This window comes from Orycteropus afer, unplaced genomic scaffold (assembly GCF_000298275.1).
Source record: "Orycteropus afer afer isolate SDZICR_OR568_19922 unplaced genomic scaffold, OryAfe1.0 scaffold00339, whole genome shotgun sequence".
Classification (NCBI taxonomy): domain Eukaryota; kingdom Metazoa; phylum Chordata; class Mammalia; order Tubulidentata; family Orycteropodidae; genus Orycteropus; species Orycteropus afer.
In genome coordinates this window covers 1655588-1679258 of record NW_006921926.1, presented here as the reverse complement: position 1 = coordinate 1679258, position 23671 = coordinate 1655588, and the positions used below count along the sequence as shown (strand labels likewise).

The following is a 23671-nucleotide window of genomic DNA, read 5'->3' as shown; positions in this document are numbered from 1 at the left end:
TTTGAAGGAATCGCCATACTGCTTTCCACAATGGTTGTACCATTTTACAGTCCCACCAGCAGTGTATGAGAGTCCCAATCTCTCCACAACCTCAGTAATTTGTCTGTTAGTTAAGTTTATTTGTTTGAACTTTTGTTTTTTTTGGAAGATCATAGATTAACTGGCAAAACTATTGGAGACTTATGTTAAACTCTGTTTTATTCTCCTTACTGATTTAGTTCTGTAATGTTGGAATTTAGTGTAGAAGTAGCACAGATACCAGAAATTGTTAATAAAATCACAGCATGTAAGATACTCATTTTTTTCCTCTAGCCAAACAAAATGATGAGACTGGACAGTTCTCCAATTTCAAGCCCAAGAAAGCATTCAGCAGAACTAATTGCTATGGAAAAAAGACGATTACAAAAGCTAGAATATGAATATGCTCTGAAAATTCAGAAATTAAAGGAAGCCCGTGCCCTTAAAGCAAAGGAACAACAAAATATTGCTACAGTTGTAGAAGAGGAATCTGAATTTTCTTTACCTCAACCTTCACTTCATGATCTGACTCAAGATAAATTAAGCCTGGACACTGAGGAAAATGATGTTGATGATGAAATTTTGTCTGGTTCAAACAGAGAACGAAGAAGATCCTTCTTAGAATCCAATTCTTTTACTAAACCCAACCTTAAACACACTGACACACCTAACAAAGAATGTATAAACAAACCTACTAAAAGTGCTTTAGAAAAACCAGAACTTTTTCTAGGGTTAAAAATTGGTGAATTGCAAAAATTATATTCAAAAGCTGACACCTTAAAACAATTGATTTTAAAAACTACCACAGGCATTACAGACAAGGTTTTTCATGGTCAGGTAATCAAACATTTCATATTCTTTACAAATATCTAAAATTCACTTAGCTTTATTTGCCCTGTAAAATTATTATTTTGTTTTGCAGGAAATTTCTATAGATGTGGATTTTGTCACAGCACAGAGTAAAACAACAGAAGTGAAGCCATGTCCTTTTAGACCCTACCATAGTCCTCTTCTAGTTTTTAAATCCTACAGGTATAAAAGAAAGATTCAGTAAGCTTAAATTTAAAGATTGCTCCTTGGTTCTTAATGATACAGCCTTAAATATTTTATGATAATGAAAAAAAGTTGAATCATGGTCACTGAAAAATAAAAATTAAGTGTTTTGCTGTTGCTGGACTTGAACTGTATCTGGAAGTGAGGTTTAACGCACACTTGGGTTTATCAGTCTTTATCACGTTCCCATTTCTGACTACTTGTGGAAATGTGAAGTCTGTTTGAATGCGAAGCCTGAATATGAATGCTATTTGTTACCATGATTTTAGGAAAAATAACGAGTCTTATCAAGATTTTTAATTTTTTAAAAAAATTTTACTACTACCAGTACTAAAGAGACATTCTCAGATGATTAACTTTGTAGGAGATTGTCATTTTTTTAGATTTCTAGAAATAGTGAGGCTGCAAAGTAGCTGTGATTTAATCATAAAACGGTAAAGTACCTATCAAGTAGTGTAGACTTTTTCTGTGGCTTTTTGTGTTGCCAGTATTGTGTACAAGATATATAGAATTTTGTCATGTAGAAGAAAAACACTCCTTTTAAAATAGACTTTATTTTTTTCTTGTTTGTTTTCTATTTCAAGTGTTTTATTATCTGCGTCTTTAAGTATCTTGTCCCTATCACTTGATTTCCTGGCTGTTTTTTAGGATTACTTTGGTATTAAGTGTAAAAATTTTAACTGAGAAAGTAATTAAAATATTCTTAGTTTTCTGAGGTATGTTTATGGAGTATAACATGCCTGTCCATGTCTCTCTCTTCTCCTTAGATTTAGTCCTTATTACCGAACCAAGGAAAAACTTCCCTTGAGTTCTGTATCATACAGTAATATGATCGAACCAGATCAGTGTTTCTGCCGCTTTGATTTAACAGGAACATGCAATGATGATGATTGTCAATGGTGAGTAGTTTTTGGGAACATTTTTTAATTTAAAAGGCTGTTTTGATCGGTTACCTTTGACATGTAAATGATGATCTTTTCTGCATTGTCATTTTTATTTTAGGCAGCATACACAAGACTATACGCTTAGCCGAAAGCAGCTATTCCAGGACATTCTGTCATATAATCTGTCTTTGATTGGTTGTTCAGAGACAAGCACTGATGAAGAAATTGCTGCTGCAGCAGGTTTTTAAAGACTTCTTGTTCTTTCCCATGTGAAAATGTAAATTTGGTTAATTTAAGAATTTTATATTCACTTGTGTGTGTGCCTTTAATACCTGTAATAATTCAACACGTTTACTCATTACATTTTATCTGTGTTAATTCTGTTCAGTTGCCACTAGCCACATGTTGCTATGTAAGTTTAAATTAATTGAAATTAAATAAAATTTAAAATTAACCTCTCAGTCATGCTAACCATGTTTCAAGTGCTCAGTAGACATGTGTGGCTAGTTCTTACCAGTAGAACATAGATTATATCTGCATTATTGCAGAAAGTTCTTTGGACAGAGATTATTTAGATGTTCAATTTATTTAGAAAAAAATATTAACTTATATCTAAAGAAATTTTATTAATGATTTTAATGCTGTTGAAAGTATAGATTACTGCTTTGAAGGCTGAACTAGCTGAGCATTAAAAATAAAAGTTGTTTTTTTAAAAAAAGAAAGCATAGTTTACTCTCTGATATTGTGGGCAAAGCTTTTTCCTAAAATTGGTGCCAAATATTAAAACTGAAATGACAGATCTTTTGGAAATAAGGGAATTGACATTTACTAAGTTTGATGTTATCCCAGCCCAGAATAATAGCATGTGAAATCACTTCATTTACTTAATCATTCCTAATTTGAGGCTAAGTTATACTTGTTTAGTTCATTAATTGGGTGTGTAATATGGTAGGATTTCTCATAGTAGTTAAGATAATGTAGGCCTTGCCTTCTAGAAGCCATGGATGTTTTTGACTAATATCGTATACTTTCCTTTAGTTCTTAAGCAATTCTTTACTTCATGCTCTTTAATTAGCCTAGCCTTTGTAATCTATGTCTTTCATACTTTTTATGAAGATGGCATTGCTCCTATTTCAGAAAAATACGTTGAGAAACTTTTCGGAGTAAACAAAGATCGAATGTCAATGGACCAGATGGCTGTTCTCCTTGTTAGCAATGTCAATGAAAGTAAAGGTCATAGTAAGTATATATATGTACTCTAAAAAGGAACTTGTGGTTTCTTTATGACAGCCAACTTTTTGGCATGGTATTCTCAATATATCGTACTATTTCTAACTATAAGAGTAATTATAGCTCTTTTTAAGTAGTGTTTGAGTAGCCTTTAAAACTAAACTGTTAGTTTTATCAATTGCCATCTTTTGTCTACATTAGCACCTCCATTTACAACCTATAAAGATAAAAGAAAGTGGAAGCCAAAGTTTTGGAGAAAACCTGTTTTGGAGAATAGCTTCAGTAGTGATGAGGAGCAGTCTGTAGGACCAATTAAGTATGGTAAGAAGTTTTATGATTTAATTTTTAAATTGTAGGGTTCCATTTTTGCTAATCTATTGTATTTTCTAACTTAGTCTTCCTATCGATGCCATTGTCATTTTAGGGAATATAGTCCTTCATTGTGTAGAACTGCCTTTTACATTGCAGTGTGTTTTATATTCATGGCCCATGCCAATTAATGTAAGACTTACTCCTCAGTAAATATGATTGCCCCAAGTATTGCCAAATATACCTGAGTATAGGAAGAAGGGAGCAGTACTGCTTCCATTTCAAAGCCACCACCTGGCCTGTGTGTTTCTTGAAGGCAGGTACTCTATTTCATTAGTGAGCCTGTGTTTCCTGGTATGTAGTAAGATCACTGTATGTATGCACAAAGTAACATATGAATGAAGGCTTTATTGTCAAGCACTTTTTACATTTTAATCTCAAATTTACATAATTTGTTTACTGTTTGTGGATTAGCAAGTATCCAAACCATGTGTACTCTCTTGTGCTTATTTATGTTAACGCAATACTTTTTTTCTAGCTTAAATTTCGTGAAATAAGTCCGTAAAACTTGAGTCATCAAAAATTATAACTTCCTCTGACAATTTAATGAACATGAATTATCAGGTTATCTCACATTTCCTTAAAAAAGTGATATCCAGGAAATATTACACTTCCTGGTTGCCCAGGACAGTCCTAGTTTAAAATTGTTGTCCTGGTATAATTTCTAATAGCCCTCTGTTTGCTCTTAGAGTATTCTGGTACAGTAAATTATATGGTTGTTCTACCTTGAAGATATGAACTCTAAGTTAACAGAATCTCTAGGTTTTGACATCATTTTAAAGATGAGACCAGTTGTTATTTCCTGGGTCTGTAGATTAGGGAAAGTGTGGCACACTAATGATATTTTTCCTTCCAGCCTTCCAGCCAGAGAATCGAATAAACGTTCCAGCTTTGGATACAGTTGTCACTCCAGATGATGTCAGATATTTTACGAATGAGACGGATGACATTGCTAATTTAGAAGCAAGTGTGCTTGAAAATCCTTCACATGTACAACTTTGGCTCAAGCTTGCATACAAGTACTTGAATCAAAATGAGGGGTAGGTCAGCTTCTAGTCTTTGCATGAACTGTTGCACATTTATATTTTTATGTTTGAGGTTTATATTACCAAGGGTGATCAAGTTTCCTTCTTAATAACAAAGGAGGCTTTGTGTTTTTTTGTAGTTTTTTTTTACAAAGTGAAAAGCAGTTTATTGTTTAAAAGCTATTAGAAAAAGTTTAAGATTGGATCTTGAGTTGTGTGCATGGTTCAGTGTATGAATAATAAATTATAGTAAACTTTTTAACTCTGTTAGGCTTTATTTCAAAGTATAAGTAGTTAAAACAGTAAACTCTAGGTGATGTAAGGATTAATTTTTTAAGTCAAGTAGTCATAGTCTTTTAGTGTAATTATAAAATAACAGTGGAACAGGTTAAACTACATATTTTTGATTAAAGATTTAGAGCTTATATAAGAAACTCAAAAGTTCTGGTGAATTGCCTTTTTTTTTTTGTCTTATAGTATATGTATTCAAATGAGGTAAATAGTAATTTATTTCACATCCTATAGCTTCTGTTGTATAATTGTTATTTTCTAATTCCTAAATCAATGATCCTACTTTGGTAGTAGAGATAAACTGGGAAAAATAATTTTATTATCTTAATTTTAATGTTATCATAATTCAGTTGTTTGCTTTTTTTTACAGGCTAGTCTGATTTGTCTGAGTCTCTTAAAATTTAGTATAAAAACTTTGTTAATAAGGCAGTAATGCAGAATGCAATATATCACACGTGGTTAACTATGGTGTTTATTAAACTTTCTTTGTTTGTCATTTCCATGTTAATGGGATAAGTTACAGTGTTTTCTTTTCTGACTCATTTACTGAGTGAAGGCCAAAAGAACTGTACCTTAGTTTATGAATAGGATCATGAGAGAGAATTATCTTCTCCAAGAGATAGCAAGCCCTGACTGTTGAAAAGAACTATTATATTCAATGCTTTGATATTTTTTGCTGGCAATAGCTGGCCTTGAGAAAGAGTTGTTTAACTTTCTTCTGGACCAGTATAAATCATAAAAGGTATTGCTGAATATGGACATAAAGCACATTTGAGTTGACATCTAGTGTTTTATAACACACTGTTTTTATCTGAGGTTAATGCTCGCTGAGCATTCATTTAAAGAATTGTTGGGTCTATGAAAAGTTGAGACTTTTTGGAACAGATGTGATTTAAAATCGTAGTTTGTTACCCTTTGTCATAGGAGATTCTGGTTTCTTGAGAAGTTCTAATAGAAAATGAAATAAATAAAACTGATTCAGTATATTAACCATATTTTAAAAGTGTTTTTAAAAAATGCTCCTTTTTTAAAAACATGTAGGCTCTGTTCAGAATCCTTGGATTCTGCTTTAAATGTTCTGGCTCGAGCATTGGAAAACAACAAAGACAATCCAGAAATTTGGTGCCATTATCTCAGGTTGTTTTCAAAAAGAGGAACCAAGGAGGAGGTCCAGGAAATGTGTGAAACAGCTGTTGAATATGCACCTGATTATCAAAGTTTTTGGACTGTGAGTAGAAAAGATAATATAGACCTATGTGTATATATCCATAATTGTTTGGGTCATCTTAAATATAGAAATGTAGTTTAATCATACGTGTTTTCTATCTGCCTATCGCCTACTTTCCATTCCCAGTAACCTCAAAACCATTTCTTCTGGGTCAGGTTTAATTTAACTAAGCAAGGAAGAAAATATTTTATAAAGAGGTTATTTTGTTGCTGTTGTAAGTTTATTGATAAAGAAAAAATACAGAATTATTAAACATTTTGTACCTACCTGAAACAGTTTTGGGTTAAATTAAGTGTATTTTTTGGAAAGAACCTAAAGTTGTTTTTTTTTTTTTTAAATTTCCCATGCTTGTGTAAAATTTTTATTCATGCCAGGGAATATTCTGGCCTTTTTATTATCTGTCCTTGTTGTCTGTTGAAAGAATCCTACTCTGTAATTCATATTGATACTGAACTTTGCCAGGGTAACAAAGATTTGGTGAAAGGAGAGATTTTCCTTTTTGTCCAAAAGAATGAGATGTTTCCTACCTAGACTGAAAATTGTAAGTGATTCACTTGTGAAAGAAAACAGGTACAGGCAGTCCCCAGGCTATGAATGAGTTCTGTTTCAAAGTCTGTGTTTAAGTCTCTTTGTATGTAAATCAGAACAGTTAGGTACAATTCGTGTCTAGCATCAGTTAGTCAAATGTTTGTCTTAGTATTTAATATATAATGTACGTTTCTATGCATAAAAAATATGAAAGAAATATTTCCAGATACACTAAAACGTCTTTAACATAATAATACGATAATAATAATAATGTTTTGATATGTGTCTCAAAGTAGCACCTGTTTGTTATGAAGTTTTAATTGATAGTTATTATTGAGCTCTGGTGGTTTAGCGCCAAGGCATGTGACTGTTAACCAGAAGGTTGGTGGTTTGAACCCACCAACCGCTCCTTGGAAAGAAGATTGGGCATTATGCTTCCTTAGTGATACCACCTCAGAAACCCAAGGAAGGGTCACTATTACTTAGGTTCAACTTAACAGTAGTGAGTATAGGAAGGGATCGGTTCATAACTATAGGTTGTACATAAATTAGATGGTCATAACCCAGGAACTGCCTGTACCTGAACTTTTACTACCTGAACACCAGAACCGTTACTCGGCTACTATCAACTTCATTTTACCTTTTTTATTTTTCTTTTAATTGTGGTTTGGGTGAAAGTTTATAGAGCAGATTAGTTTTCCATTCAACATTTTATATACATTTTGTTTAGTGACCTTGGTTGCAATTCCCTCAATATAACAGCACTCTTCCCTCTTTCTTCTTGGCTTTCCCTATTTCTAGTCATCCTTCTTTCCTGCCCTTCCTGCTTTCTGAGATTTATTTTTGAGCAAATACTGCCCTTTTGGGCTCTTATGGTTGATTATTCTTAGTAGTATGTTTTTCGCTAGGTTATTGTTCAATTTATAGGCCTGTTGTTTGGCTGTAACATGATCTCCAGGGGTGAGTTTAGGTCTATGTTTGAAGGGTGTCTAAGGGCCACAGTCTCAGGGGATCCACAAGTCTCTATCAGACCAGAAAGTTTGGTCTTCATTATAATTTTGAAGTTTGTTCTATGGTTTTTTCCCATTCTGTTGAGGACGTTCTGGGATCCTGATTGTGCTATCAACTTACCATTTTACCTACTAACTGAAACTCAGAACCAAATATGATTTGGGTAACATTATGTCCCTTAGTGAATGAATTGAGTGCCATTTATTTGCCACTTTCATTCTCTGAACTCAGTACTGATTAGATTTGGACAGTGAAGGATGGTTTATTTTTTGACCTAGAGCCTTGTGTTCAGAAGGCCTGTTTACTAAAGTTAATGCTGTTGATTGCAGTAAAGTTTTATAGGATAGATAGTCAAAAGATTTATTTTTCTTTAAAATTACTAGCTTTTTAAAGGGACTTAATTTCTTGATTAATCCTTCTTAGTTATCTATTTTGCCATACTTTTCTAATATAGAGGCTGTTTTCACATTTGTTATATGGTTGCACACCTATGCAATGCAAATTGTATATAACCATAAACGTGGACTTTTAGAGATTCACGGTGGTCTTGCTGCCATTTACCTATTTATTCAGGGAGAGAAGAGATAGGGGTATACCTGTATATTTTTAGTTTTCATCAGATTCTACTTTTCAACGTATACTAAAGGGAGAAATCTAGATGATAATACTAGAAAATTGCTTCATATCTTTTTTTTAAATCTTTTTTTTATAGAAATTGAGGATTTAATATATTGAAACCGTTTTTTAATGAAATAGGAAAAATCTAGTTTAATCATTTATTCTTATAAAACAAGATTAATTGAATGAAACCTCTTTGGACAGTTTCTGCACCTAGAAAGCACCTTTGAAGAAAAAGATTATGTGTGTGAAAGGATGATGGAGTTTCTGATGGGTACAGCCAAACAGGAAATGTCAGATGTTCTGTCCTTTCAACTTTTAGAGGCTCTTTTGTTTAGAGTTCAGCTGAACATATTTACTGGAAGATGCCAAAATGCACTTGCAATTTTACAGGTAAACATTTATTGTATCATTTAAATACATCTTGTGGAGAATATTACATTATAGGTAGGATTTTTATTGATAAGAGCATAGGCTTTGGATTTGAATCTTTGTCTTGTCACTTACTAGTAAGTTGTGTGACATTGGGCAAATTCATGGCTTTCTTTCCTTTTCTGCTTGGTGAGGGTGATTATCTTTTTTAGAGTTTTATCAAGTTTAAATGAAAATGTTGGTCACATATTCACCACATTAATTGCAAGATTCAAACCATGATGGAAAAATCATTATCAGTACATAGTGAAAATCTTTTGTATGGGTGCTTTTTTGTTAGCTTATTTAATTTATATTTTTCCTGTTGTCTTATCTCATTATATTTTGAGCATTGGGATACTTCAAATGTACAAATAAATCTTTTTTTTAAATTATGTTATAAAACTTCAGCGTAGTAAAAATTACAGTTTTTATATCATTTTTTTAAAAAATAGAAACTCAAAATTTTGACTTTAATATTTAAGAACCACTCCAAAGAAACAACACTTTAATTCTTCCTTGCCTTTATAGTTGAGTCTTCTTTTGAATAGGAATCATTATTTTTAAAACCACTTTCAGTTTATTTTTTCATTTTACCTAGAATGCTTTGAAATCTGCTAATGATAGAATAGTAGCTGAATACCTTAAAACAAGTGATCGATGTTTGGCATGGCTAGCCTACATACATCTTATTGAATTCAACATTCTTCCTCCAAAATTGTATGATCCATCTAATGCCAATCCTTCAAGAATTGTTAACACAGAACCATTTGTAATGCCGTGGCATACAGTTCAAGATGTAAAGACTAATCCTGACATGTTGTTAGCAGTTTTTGAAGGTACGTATAAATGGTTATAAGTGATTTAGAACATCGACTTACTCATTATTATGACTCTTCATAATTAAGTGGAATAAATTTATATCTAAATATTGCAGTTTGTAGTTTCATAATTTATTATGTAAATACTTAAAAGATTAAAGATTTAATCACCTAAGATGAGCATTGGCATCTGAAAATCAGGCACTGTAGTGCATTGTATAATTTATTTTTAAAAGGTATGTAGTCTAGTGAGAAGTAAAGTCTATGTATTTGACATAATTATTAGACATGCGAGAGCATATAACGGGGTGCATCAGTGGTCTATAAAATTATATGCTATAGGTGAGACTAGGATCTGTGATTTATAAAATTACACAATATTTACCATAAACCCAAAGGGAAGAGATTGTTGTAGATTGACATTATCAAGGAAGTCCTCATAGAGGAATTGGGACTTAGAACTGGACTTTGAACCATGGTTTATGATATAATATGGTTGTTGTTTTGTGCTTTTGAGTCAGTTCCAACTCATAGTGACCCTATAGGACAGAGTAGAACTGCCCCATAGGGTTTCCTAGGCTGAAATCTTTATAGGAACATATCACCAGGCCTTTTTTTAATGTGGAGCGACTGGTGGTTTGAACCACTGGCCTTTTGGTTAGCAGTTACATGCTTAACTATTGCACCATCAGGGCTTTTTATGGCATGCTGGGCCTTTTCAAACGTGAGAATTCTTGTCTTTATTGCTGTATTTCTCTGGGGTCTCATAATGTCCTAAGTACTTAGTCAAATAAATGCTTGTTGAATAAACTACTGATTAAAAGAAAGAAAAGAAGGGCATTCCTGGTAAGGGAGCTAAGTAAAGAAAAAGGAACAAGTAGATAGGAATTTGTGTGATGAGTTTGAAAAGGGATTGGGAGAGTGAATCCTTATCAAAGTGAGAATTCTGTGCTGGAGAATATAGGAATTAAATTTAGTAAATGGGATAATACTAGATTTTCAACAACTTTGAAAATATGGGAGACTTGATAGCAGTAGAGATTTTTATGAAAGAGGAATGGTACTGAAGATAAATGGTACCAGAGGTAGGAAAACCAACCAGAAGCTAATAGTATAACTGAGGCACAAGAAAGTTAACTTGAGCAAGGGAAGTATTTGTTAGAGACATTTGAAGTTTTCGCATAGAGGTATGGGGACAGATTAAATGCCAGGGAAGAGGAGAAGAAATAAAGATGATTCCAGAGTTCAAGTCTGGGAAAAGGCAAATTAATAGAAAACTGGCCGGTTAGGAAGACTGATTTTCATAGTTGTGTGCTATCGAGTCTATTCTGACTCAAAATGATTCTATGGGACAGAATAGAACTGCCCCGTAGAATTTCCTAGGCTATAATCCTTATGGAAGATTGCCAGATCTTTTCTCTTCATGAGCAGCTGGTGGGTTCACACCACTGACTTTCTGGTTAACAAATGTGCTTAACCATTGCACCACCAGGGCTTCTTTTGATTTTTATAGTAGGACTGGTATTTGTGAATGGTAGTTGGTTATCCAAATGGAAATACTTGTTGTCAGAAGGAAACAAAGAAATGGACCTTAAGTGGAAGATTAAGAAGAGAGAAAGAGAGTTACTAACATGGAAGTTTTTGTGTTACAGAGTGTTTTACAGGTTTTAATATGCTCTCACAGTAGATTATTCAGTTGTTGAAGCTATAAGATAATACTTTCTCTAAGGAAATGGAGTTTTAAGAGTAGCAGTAAAAGGGATAAAAGGAAGAGAAGAATCAGTAGTGAGCTGAAGAGGAAATATAAATAATCTCTTAGAAGCAGAGATAAGAAATAAAAAAAGAACATTGTCATGCTAATCAAATAAAATTGAGGACAAAGATAGGCTTTTGGGGTTGGTTAGATACAAACCCTTAGTGAACGTCAGGAGCACAATTTCAGAATGATGACATTCACTTAAACGGACTCCACAAGTCTTAAAATTTGTTCTTCAGTGAGTGAGGAAGAAATTGTGAGAGTCCTGCAAAATAAAATAAAAATATACCATTCTACAAAAAGCAGCAAATGAAGTAAATGACTTTACAAGAGGAAAAGGGTGCTTTGAAGGAGGAAGAAAAGGATCTAGTTTAGGGGGAGATATTTAGATGGTTATAAAGCAGCAGAGCAAGGTGTCCTATGAAGGATCCTGGAAAGATGGAAACATACAGGTGATTCTCATTCGTGGTAGTTACGTTATATAAAGTCACATTGAACACTGAACCATTGTTCCTAGGAAAAATAAGGTTAGGTTCCTGCTAGCTTCTGATCACCTTTTTGTCAACCGATCAATACATAACTTTGTTTTATGTGTTTCTGTTTAAATACACGTTATTTCATGTAATTGTTTCATAAACATTGAACTCAGGACCAATAGCACTATAGCTCATGCCTGATGAAGCTTATGTAACACGTGTTTTTGTGGTAAGGCTTACCATAGCCTTCTTGCAGTTAGGAACAATAAACAGCACTTTTCTACTAAGGGGTCATTTTAAACATCAAAATCACCAACATAAAGCACAAACATGAGAGCTGAAACAAGAAGACAGAGATTACTTTGTGTAATCTCATCTGGGAACGTGTGTCTAGCAGCTCAAATGTTTTTCCTGCTTTGCTCATATCTGTGAAAGACTGAGCACTACAGGTTTTGATTTTGGGATTACAAATAAATTTTAGTAAGCAATTAAATTCACAAATGTGGAATCTGCAAATAATGAAGATTGTATTTTTTTCTTTTAATTGCTTGAGATGCATTTTAAAGAATGTAGGATAAATACATTTGTTTAAGTAAAACTGTTAGATGTAAGAGCTCGTACTGGATGCTTTAATTTTTACTATGAAAGTAAAGGTAAAGGATTTAATTTTAGAATTTGAAAATGCCTAAATTACCTCCTTTGGGTTAAAAATGAATAGCTGCCATTGAGTTAATTCTAACTCATGGTGACACCATGTGTTTCAGAATAACAACTGCTCCATTCAGTTTCACGGCTGTGACCTTTTAGAAGCAGATTGCCAGGCCATTCTTAAATTGTCCTGGGTAATTTCAGACCAGCAACCTTTCAGCTAGTACTAGAGCACTTAACCATTTGCTCTACCCAGGGACTTTTTCATTTGAGTAAAACGGAGGTATTTAGTAAAAATGACTAGGGTAAATAGTCAAACAAAAGGATAAGCCATTTTTTCCCATTGGTGTCTTAGAGTTTAAATAACACAGCACAAAAATTCATGTTGTATTTGATTTATGTTGTGATGTTTTTGGATAGATGCAGTGAAAGCTTGTGCAGATGAGAACCTTACCGATGAAGAAAGAATAGAGGTCTGTCTTCCACTTTATACAAACATGATTGCTCTGCACCAGCTTCTGGAGAGGTAAAATTAATTGACCAGTAGTTAACCCTGTATTTAAAACTGATTGCTTTATGTGATGAGGTTTTTTTTCTCTTGTTAAGGTTTGAAGCTGCAGTAAAGCTTTGTAAATGTTTATTGGAATCATGTCCCATGAACTGCCAGTTGTTGGAAGCCCTTGTTTCTTTATACTTACAAACAAATCAGCAGGACAAAGCCAGGGCGGTGTGGCTTGCAGCATTTGAAAAAAATCCTCAGAATGCAGAAGTTTTTTATAATACATGCAAATTGTTCATCTTGCAGGTAAAAAATGACTCATAGTTCATAAATGTGATGTTTTTATACTTCATATCATTAATATTTTAAGACATTTCATACATCAGCCTCTCCTAGAAGTTCTTCCTGATCCTTTTGCCTTTCACAAACTATAATATTCTTTCTCTCTCTGCCGTAATGCCTTGTGTGTTGTTATGCCCTTGCATTTATTACATTGCTTTGTCATTTTGTTTATAGGTGCTTTATGTACTAGACTAAGACCTCCTTCAGGGCAGGGATCATGTCTTACTTATATTTCAAGCCCCAACACCTAGCAAGCATAATGCAAAACATGTAATAGAAGCTTTAATAGATAATTGCTGGATGAAATAGAGTCTGTAGTGATGTTAAGTGTTAAGTTGTTTAATGGTTACTTTAACCTAATTCAGCAATCAGGATATACAAGTTACCTGAATGCATCCCAAATTTTCCCTCTTCTCCTCTCCCTCAGACAATTTAATCAGTAATTTTGGCAGGCTGTGCCCTTTCTTGACATATTTTAATTGAACATTGTAATAAGCCTGATGTATTATCACTTCTCCCGTTTTTTTAAATAGAACCGAGGCGATAATCTTCTTCCATTTTTGCGGAAATTTATTGCATCCTTCTTTAAACCTGGGTTTGAGAAATATAGTAACTTGGATCTGTTTCGGTAAGTTTGTAGAACTTGTTTGATTGTAGAGAATGGAATGTAGGTCAGTTCATTGAAAAGATTACAATTATTTTGTGGCTTGATTCATTTTAGACTGATGTTATACTTGAAACATTCCTTTACGGAACTGTTATGAGGGCAATAGAATTTAAAGAAATGGAGGCAAGATGTAAGGTGCTTTGCATTCTTTGGATTAAAGACATCATACATTTATAAAGTAAGGTTACACCAACATTGTGATGACTCATTTTCCTTTTACTTTATTGTTAATGTTGCTGACTTTAGCATTTAGAACTATATCAACTGATTATCGTGAGATGATCTCAGTGATTTTTGAGAAAATGTTTTATTTCATTGGTGATCTAAAGTGAGTGTAAATAGTATACTTTTTCCTTTTAATTCTAAAGGGATTGGCCTAGCTTCTGAAATGTTGAGTGAGAAGTTTGAAGAATTTTTTCTGAGCCATCAGTTTCTCAAAGCTTGTGTAGAGCTCTCTATTTACTGCCTTCATTTGCTTGAAGGGTGGGGAGGCTTTTAAAATTCCTTCCTTTCTCCTCTTCCATCTCTCTGCAGGGGCTAGCAAACTTTTTTTCTTACGGGGGAGATGATAAACATTTTATGCTTGTAGGCCATATGGTCCCTATCACTACTATCCTACTGTGTATGATATTGTAGAGAGAAGGCAACCATAGTCAGTATGTAAATGAATAATAGGCAGGGCTGTGGTCTCAGAGAAACTTCATTTATGAAAATAGGCATAGTTTGCTGACCTGAAGTAAAACAGCATCAAAGAGAAAATATGTTATCATGACATATATGTATTTTTAATGTTAGGAAGAACTGAGAGAAGGAAGACTTAAATTGAATATCTCCCAAAAAATATTTCTTGTGAAAGATACTGACAATAAGCAAAAATAAAATCTTAGTTTACTGTTTGCAAATTTGTTGCTTGCAAAATATTTTTCTTTTCTAAGATTCCACCAGTATAGCAATGGTATATAAAATAGATTTTTAAAATTAACTCACTTTCTACTAAGTCAGTGGTTCTCTCATTTCAGAATTTTCTTTGAATATGGCAGTTTTATTTGAGATTTAGCAAAAAGTTTGGGGTCGCTATTGTTTCCCAAACTTGCGTCTTTTTATCTATCCTCTTACGATAGGTAGCCTGTTTATTGACTGTTTGAATACCTTTCCAGTTCTGTTACATCTAGATTAATATCTCAAGATTAATTATAAAAGAATAACTTTAAATGCAAATTAATAAAGAATTAAAACTATCCTGTGAAGATTTAGACATTGTTCTGCTTTCTTATGCTCACCTCTCTTGTTTAAATTTTATTGCTTTACTTCTCAAACTTAGGCAAAGAACAAACCCAAGGCTGAACCAAATTTTATTACATACTTGCTGGTTCTGGTCTTCCCTTGGGCATGGAAGTACTGGTTTAGCTTAAAAGAAGATGTTGCTGGTTTCTGCCTTGGTAACTAATCGAAGATCTTCTTGATGCCGGGTTAATTAAGCAGAATAAAAAAGTGTCAATAAAAACTTAAAAATGGGCTGCTTCCAAATAATCTTTTCATTGTTTACTAGATCATCCTATTTTATTGAATTCCTTTTTGGAAATAGTTGTAATTCACTGAGTTAGGAGGAAAAAGTATCCTGTCCTCACTTTATTAGGGTAGTACTAAAGACCTTGTTTACACAAAAAGTGTAAATTTCGCAAGTCTTATTTTGAGTGAAGTATTAGGAGAAAGGCAAAAAGAGATCATTTTTGTCATTCTCATGTTTATTGTATATTTATATAATTTTTTTAAATGTATAAGTTTAACCACACTTTATTGATAAAGAGAAATCAGAGTGCTCTTAATAGATTCATTATTTTTTTGTTTCATGAGTAGAAATTTTACAGCAGGTATACTTAGAACTGTGACATTTATTTGGAGTTGAATTTGGTCATCTCCCTTTCTATGTGAAAGAGCTAGATTGGGTAATTTTCCTGTATTTCAAATCGATTTCAAGTTAAGTGAGTGAGTAAAAAGTTTACTTGGGGATTTCATTCTCTTTACTGAAGTTAGCCTAGGGATTATAGATTGGACATAGATTGGAAGTCATCTCTTTTGAGCCACTTCAGTTTTCAGTTGTTGTTGTTATGTGCCGTCGAGTCGAACCCAACCCATAGCGTCCCCTCCTTGGGTTTCCGAGGCAGTATCACTACGGAAGTAGATTTGCCCCATCTTCCTTCTGAGGAGTGGCTGGTGGGTTTGAACCACCAGCCTTTTGGTTAGCAATCAAGTGGCTTAGGCACTATGCTAATAACTAAAATCCTTAGCTAATTATGGCAAAGTTAGGATTATAGCCTGACATCTAGATGTCCCATTCCCTTCCCTTTTATTTTTACTCCATACAGCCTCTTTAATCCATTAAAACTTACTCTCTTGAAATCATTTTTAAATCAAAGGTAAGCAGTTACATTAGATTGTCATTTTTGAGATCAATGTAATTTCTTTAAAAACATCATTCTGGAAGATGTCGGTAAGTATTGCACCCACATTTGAACACAGAATTCAGATACATTGTGGGGAAAACTGAGTTAGTCTAAGGCAAATAAATTTCTTTATTGATTGACTTCTTACAGGCTTTACTCTCCTGATAAGTATTATATTTCTCTCCTAATATGTATATGTTGTCCTTTTTTAAGAAGGGGCTATAATTTCAGTATTTCCCAACCTTATTTGATCATGATCTCTTTTTAACAAGTGCTTATGAGCTAATATGCCACAGAATACACTTCGATGTCATGTCTAAAGTTAAACCTGTAGTGATGTGTATATATATGTGTATGCATGTGAGAGAGATTGTTTTCAGATAACAGGTTTTGTAAATATAGGAAAGTAGGAAAACGTTTAGATACTTTGCTATTCTCATATATTGTTTTCTATTTTAAGTAGGTTGAATTAGATGATTATGGTGGCTTATTTAATATGGAGGACAAGAATACAAGATTCATTTGAGGAGATGAGTTACTTATGTAGGATAAAATCATAAAATTCTGAGTAATTAAGTGATCCTGGTGATGTGACTGTAAGGGTATGTTATACAGATGAAAATAAAGTTTCATTACTTTAAAAAATATTTCAAGGAAATTTGAATTGAAACTATTTTTTTTGTTGTTGTTGTTATGTGTTGTCGAGTTGGACCCGACTCATAGCGACCCCTCCTTGGGTTTCTGAGGTGGTATCACTACAGAAGTAGATTGCCCAACCTTCCTTCTGAGGAATGGCTGGTGGGTTTGAACCACCAGCCTTCTGGTTAGCAGTCAAGTACCTTAGGCACTAGGCTACCAGAGCCTGTTTTTTTAAGCATTAGTAATCTGTGTGTGCCTAAGGTGCTCTAGTGGCGTAGTGGGTAAGGCATTTGGCTGCTAACCAGAAGATTGGTGGTTCAAACCTACCAACTCCTTTGTGGGAGAAAGATGAGGCAATCTATTTCTGTAAGGATTTACAACCTTGGAAACCCAGTAGGGGGCTCTGTGAGTTAGAATTGACTCAGTGGCAGTGAGTTTTTTGTTTGTTTTTTTGTTTTAATCCATGTGTGCCTAGGAATAATTTCAAATGATATTTGTTTTTGTTTTAGGTATCTCTTAAATATCCCAGGACCACTTGACATTCCAGCCCGTTTATGTAAAGGGAATTTTAATGATGAAATGTTTAACCACCAAATCCCTTACTTGTGGCTCATTTACTGGTAAGTCATTGTCTTCTGTGGAGACATTGCACACACAGCTTACATTTATTATTACTGATTTACACTGTGTTAAAATTAACACCATTGAAGCGAAATCAAAAGGACATTAAAGTTTAAGGTATGCTAAAGAAGAAAACCAAAAAGAAGGATTTAATTGTGCTAATGCTTATTTTAATGCTTAAAATATACTGTCATTTCTTTACCTAATAGAATTGAACTGTTGATGTTTCTTTCCTTCATTTTTTAAACAGCCTTTGTCATCCTCTTCAGTCAAGTATTAAAGAGACAATAGAGGCATATGAGACAGCATTAGGGGTGACCATGAGATCTGATATAGTACAGAAGATTTGGATGGAGTAAGTTTAGTTCTTCCTACTAAGAATGGGATTTTGGAATAAAGGGATATGGTGGCAAAGGGGTGATCATCTTTCTTGATGAGAAAGTTATTGCCTTGATTATTCTAAATTATCATAATATTTTTCTTTTGACAGTTATCTTGTCTTTGCCAATAATAGAGCTGCTGGATCCAGAAACAAAGTCCAAGAATTCAAATTTTTTACTGATTTAGTGAATAGATGTTTGGTTACAGTCCCTGCCCGATACCCCATTCCTTTTAGCAGTGCTGATTACTGGTCCAACTATGAATTTCACAATAGGGTAAGAACTTAAAATGTTTTTTTCTTTGTTTTTTTAGATATGTGTTCAAAGCTAGGGACTTGATTGACAGCAAAACTCCTGTTTTATATCAAGAGAGCTTTTCTTAAAACCACTTTCCTAGCATTTACCATTATTCTTGACCGTGTTTCTTATTTAGCTCTTCAAAGTCTAGGAATAGAGCCCTGGTTTATGGTAAACATTTGTTCTTTAAAGCTCAGTTAGGATAAAATATGCATATTGATTATGTTTCATTTAAGAAAATAATCTTTCTCCTCTGAAGTGAAAGCAGTTAGAATTCCTTTTTAGAAATACATGATGGTATATATTGGAGTAATTTCCAATGCTTTTTAATGAAAACTCTTAATGAAAGAGTATGCTTGAGTAGTTGGAGATTTTATTGAATAAAATATTCTGTAATTTCAAAATAAGAATGGACTTACATAGCTGCTCTTTTTGTTAATATTTTGTCAGAGCAAATACAGGTTTATACAGAACATAAAAAGCTAAAATCAAATGCCATTTAGAATTTTAAAAGTAGAACTTGATTGATGATATATTTTAAAGTTATTATTTTATAGGTAATGAAGCAAAAGTGTTTTTAATATATTTTCAGAGGCCCCCCAAACTATTCATTCAGTGCTATATAGATTAAAGCTTTGTATGTATGTGTGTTTTTGTTTGGTTGGTGGGGTGGTTTTGTTAATTGGGATAACCAATTATTATGCTTTGTACTTCTATGCCATTCTTTATCCCAGGATCTCAAACCACTTTATGGACATTAAGTCATTTACACACGGGCATTCCATGAGCAAGATGTGGCAGGTATTATTATTAGCCCTATGACTTGCCCAGCTATACAGCAAGTAAAGGTAGACTCAGGAATGAAATCCCGGACTCCTGGCTTCTTGGCAGTGTTTCTGAGTCCATGGTTCTCATCACTAGACCATATTTCTTAATTCACATTTGGAAAGTCACTAATATAATTAATGATATGAACTGTAACTCACAACATTGTACATTATTATAATTTATACATTCATAACTTAAGGACCATTTTGGTTTTCTCATTATAGCACATAGGTAATTGAGTTCCATATTTTTGGTTGCATTCATTTTTTCCCTCCTCAACCTTTACAGGTTATTTTCTTTTATTTGAGCTGTGTTCCAAAGACCCAGCATTCCAAAACCTTGGAACGATTTTGCTCAATTATGCCAGCTAATTCTGGACTTGCACTGAGGTAAGAAAAAATAAAATTCTTTTGGTTTTCTCTTCACTAAGTATAGATTCTACATATAAAATGATCTTGAAAACTTCATAAAAACAGTCAGTTCTTCCATGGTTTTCTCATTGATAAATACTACTTTCAGCATTCTTATGCAGTATTTAGCTACAAAAACTATAAAAATCAGATCACTTTATGAAACTATGCAGGTTATAAGGGGTCGATAATTCAAGTAAAGTTTGTGTTCCCTGAGCACAACACATCAGCTGTATTTAGCACAGATACTATAACTAGTAAATGTGTTTTATGTGGAAAGGGAGTATTACATGAGAGATTTTAAAGGGTTCCAGAGATAATAGCCAAGTATTTATATTCTCAGGACTGTGACTTATTTTACATAGATCAATAACTGCCAAATATTAGCATGCTTTGGAATCTCCTGGTATGATCATTAAAAATGCAGATTCCTGAGTTTGAGACCCCAGACCACATTTGATAAACACTGATCTTGGGATTTTATACATTTAATTAGAAGGAGATTTTGAGGCTTTGTTGTTTCTCTGCTCTGGTAAACCTATTTAACCCTTAAAAATTGTTCTTTTAATTTAAAAAGATACCCTGAAAGTCTGAAATAGAGTATGCTATCAACTGCATACTAATGCTTTGGCTTCCACTTTTACAGTCATTCCCACTGCGTCAGTTGTGTCTTGTGAGTGTAAGCTTGTCTTATAAATCTTAAGGTTCCTTAACTATTTATCAAATACTCCTTTTTCTTTTAAAATATTTACATTCCACTTAGAATGTATTTGGGGAAAAAAGCCATAAAAGATTGGAAAAAATTTCAGAGACTTAAGGCTGTGATCAAAATAACCATATTTTATGTTTTTATAATAAAAATTCTGGTAAGCATACCAATCTACAGAAATTAATAAATATAAACATTTGTATTATAAAAACATCATCTTTGATAAAATATGTGACATAGAAAATGTCATACCTTCTATTATCAGAGACATTTTGGAATATAACCAAAACAAAACACCAAACCCACTGCCATCGAGTAGACTCCAACTCTTAGTGACCCTATAGGACAGGGTAGAACTGCCCTATAGGGTTTCGGTTTCCAAGGCTGTAAATCTTTATAGAGGCAGAGTGCCTTTTCCCACAGAGCAGCTGGTAGGTTTAAACCATCGACATTTTGGTTAGCCGCCGAATGTTTGAACCACTACACCTACAGAGCTCCTTTTAAAATATAGGTAGTTTAAATGTTGGCTTGCTAACCAGAAGGCTGGTGGTTCAAACCCACCAGCCACTTTTCGGAAGGAAGGTTGGGCAATCTACTTCCATAGTGATACCGCCTCAGAAACCCAGGGAGAGGGGGGTCGCTTTGAGTTGGATCTGACTCCACGGTAGTGAGTAGTGATTTTTTTGTTTGTTTGTTTTGTTTTGGGGGTAAATGTTGGTTTTCTTCATAAATCTCTACTTCTGTATTTTGAGTTTCTTCTTACTTCCTTGTGGTCATCGTTGTTCTTTTTTCTACTGGAATAGAGAACTTAATAATTGGTCACTGTTCTTATTAGTTCAAGAAATATTTAAGAGCTGTTGTTGTTGTTGTTATGTGCCGTCGAGTCGACCCCGACTCATAGCGACCCCTCCTTGGGTTTCCGAGGCAGTATCACTACGGAAGTAGGATTGCCCAACCTTCCTTCCGAGGAGTGGCTGGTGGGTTTGAACCGCCAGCCGTCTGGTTAGCAGGCAAGTGTCTTAGCCACTATGCTACCAGAGCTCCCATTTAAGAGCTAGAATACTCAAATAAAGAAAAATACTAATAAATTGTATCAATATATCAATTGTTTAGAAAACAAGGGAATGTTGTTTGGAGGAAAAGCTTTAGGTCTGTCTTTAGGTTTTTGAAGATGAGCATAGATCATGATTGGACTTTCGCTAGTTTGGCATATTATTGTCCCACTATCATTTTTTGTAAGAGACATTCTACAAATGCTTGCTATAAAGCCTTGATGGAATTTAATTGTCTAAAAATTGTACCTCAACAAGCATTCTGTTCATACAACACATTTTGGATTCTCTGCACTTGCAATGCTTTGTTCATTTTCCTGAATGTACTTTACAGGCTGCTTCAACATGAATGGGAAGAAAGCAATGTTCAGATTCTGAAACTTCAAGCCAAGATGTTTACATATAATATCCCAACATGCCTGGCCACCTGGAAAATGTAATGCAACAATCACGTACATGTTTTTATAGCTATTGCATTTATTTATAAGGTTTCCTCCAGACAGGTAAATCTGAAGTGGCAGCTATTTTTTCCCGTTAGGCAGATCTTTAATTTAGATTTGTTTTTGGCACTTGCTGAGGTTTTATACAATTGCCTCTAAAAGCAGAAAAGATAGACTTCTAATTTTCCTTGAAGAGAACATTTAGATAATACTACTGTTAAGTAAATATATCTGATACAAATGCTTTAAGAGTCTCTCTTTTGAAATGTGGGGTCACCTCCATGTAAGTCTGATTTCTTCTTTCTTTTAACGGTGTTAGGGCCAGGTATTTTTACTTTTCTTTCTTTCTTTTGGCAGGGGAACATTTATTATGTTTTAGGGGAAAGCTTACACAGCAAATTAGTTTCTCATTCAACAATTCATACACAAATTGTTCCATGACGTTGGTTGCTATCCCTGCAATGCAGGTATTTTTCACTAGTAATTATGATGACATTTTTTCGTGAACTTTATTTATGTTCAAAACACTGGTCTGTTTTCATTCTTGTAAAGTTGATAAAAATTGTTGAATTTTTCTTTTCACTATAGGTTACCCTCCTTGGAAGTTTAGCCTGTTACTTTCAGGAAGTTTTGTACTCAGATTCCCACAGTCAGTATTCTGCCAGTGGTGGTATCTAATTTTTTTCAAAGATATATAAATTTTTCTTTTCCCTTTTCTATATTCCTTTTTATCTTAGAGCCATTGCTGCTGAGATTGTTGTAAAGGGACAAAGAGAGGTAAGCTATCATTGAATATCAGATGGATCATATTTTTAAGCTATTCTGCCCCTTTTATGTTTCAGTTTAAAAGGATTAAAGCATAAAACTTACCATTCTAAGAACTCTAAATATTTGCAAACTCCAAAACCTAACATAACCATTTTGTCTTGAATGTTATTATATTGTAAAGTACTTTTCTTTAAACAGTTAGGATTATGAAAGTATATTTCATCACGTTTCCTGATGGAATTGTGTGTATATCTATCTTATAGGTCCACCGTTTATATCAGAGAGCCTTACAGAAGTTACCTCTTTGTGCATCACTGTGGAAAGATGTAATGCTTTTTATCTTTTATTTCATCTTGAAGTTTTCCTATAAATTTTCTGCATGTGCCATATCCATTGATGTGGTGATGCTCAAACTCTAGCTAAATCTTACTTACATGCTTCCCTGTCTTTTACAGCATCTCTTGTTTGAAGCATCAGAAGGAGGTAAAACTGATAACCTGAGAAAACTAGTTTCCAAGTGCCAAGAGATTGGAGTCAGCCTAAATGAGCTCTTAAATTTAAACAGTAACAAAACAGAAAGCAAGAATCACTGAACACTGGGTGCAGTCAGTTCTAAGTCCTTATAATAATTGCCAAAATAATTTGAATGATCCTTCAAGATTAGGCTGATCCCTGGCTAAGGTCTGTGTAAGGCAGACAAGTATTATTGATCCTATCAAGTCCCCTACAATATCTATCCTCAAAACCGGAAGCAATGAACATAACCCTCTTCGGTTGGATAAATGAACTTCCTGTTTGGCCTGCTGCTAGGCCCAGCCAGATTGTCATAACATCATGTACGTAAGTATAGTTCCTCAAAGTGACTGACATTTATTTTAATTTTATTTTTGTTTTTATTTTTTACTTTTTTTCCCTTTATGTTGTGCTATTCCTGATTCACTTGACACTCTCTGATGCCTGAGAGATTCTTGTTTGGGGTTTAATTTCTAGGGCTGTGTTTACAGTAAAAAGGAGGCAGTCCCTTTTGGTTCTTCCTTTTTAAATCTTTTTGAGTTTCTTCATTTCAGGATTTAAAACTTAATCAGTCCATCTTAAGGATAGTGTAACTGCCATGGCCACAAGTCTGCTAGTTGCACTTGAATTGTTCTAACAGGGTTGTTTATCGCCCTTTCTACGTTCTGGACTCCTTGCCGAGACTGTTTAACTTG

General features: G+C 33.8%; 1 protein-coding gene across 1 annotated transcript in view; it reads left to right on the top strand.

Moving 5' to 3' along the window:
• The window catches only part of ZFC3H1 (zinc finger C3H1-type containing), a 57333-nt gene extending 34277 nt beyond the window's left edge, over window positions 1-23056 (top strand). Inside the window, exons 15-35 of the mRNA XM_042782489.1 lie at window positions 313-855; window positions 941-1050; window positions 1839-1970; window positions 2074-2195; window positions 3072-3194; window positions 3387-3506; window positions 4411-4594; window positions 5912-6098; window positions 8460-8648; window positions 9268-9505; window positions 12788-12893; window positions 12974-13172; window positions 13742-13836; window positions 17468-17578; window positions 17830-17934; window positions 18070-18235; window positions 19373-19473; window positions 21590-21691; window positions 22433-22472; window positions 22727-22789; window positions 22919-23056. Coding sequence (XP_042638423.1) covers window positions 313-855; window positions 941-1050; window positions 1839-1970; window positions 2074-2195; window positions 3072-3194; window positions 3387-3506; window positions 4411-4594; window positions 5912-6098; window positions 8460-8648; window positions 9268-9505; window positions 12788-12893; window positions 12974-13172; window positions 13742-13836; window positions 17468-17578; window positions 17830-17934; window positions 18070-18235; window positions 19373-19473; window positions 21590-21691; window positions 22433-22472; window positions 22727-22789; window positions 22919-23056 — 3174 coding nt within the window. The remainder of the gene's footprint in view (window positions 1-312; window positions 856-940; window positions 1051-1838; window positions 1971-2073; window positions 2196-3071; window positions 3195-3386; window positions 3507-4410; window positions 4595-5911; window positions 6099-8459; window positions 8649-9267; window positions 9506-12787; window positions 12894-12973; window positions 13173-13741; window positions 13837-17467; window positions 17579-17829; window positions 17935-18069; window positions 18236-19372; window positions 19474-21589; window positions 21692-22432; window positions 22473-22726; window positions 22790-22918) is intronic.
• The last annotated feature ends 615 nt before the right edge of the window (window positions 23057-23671 follow it).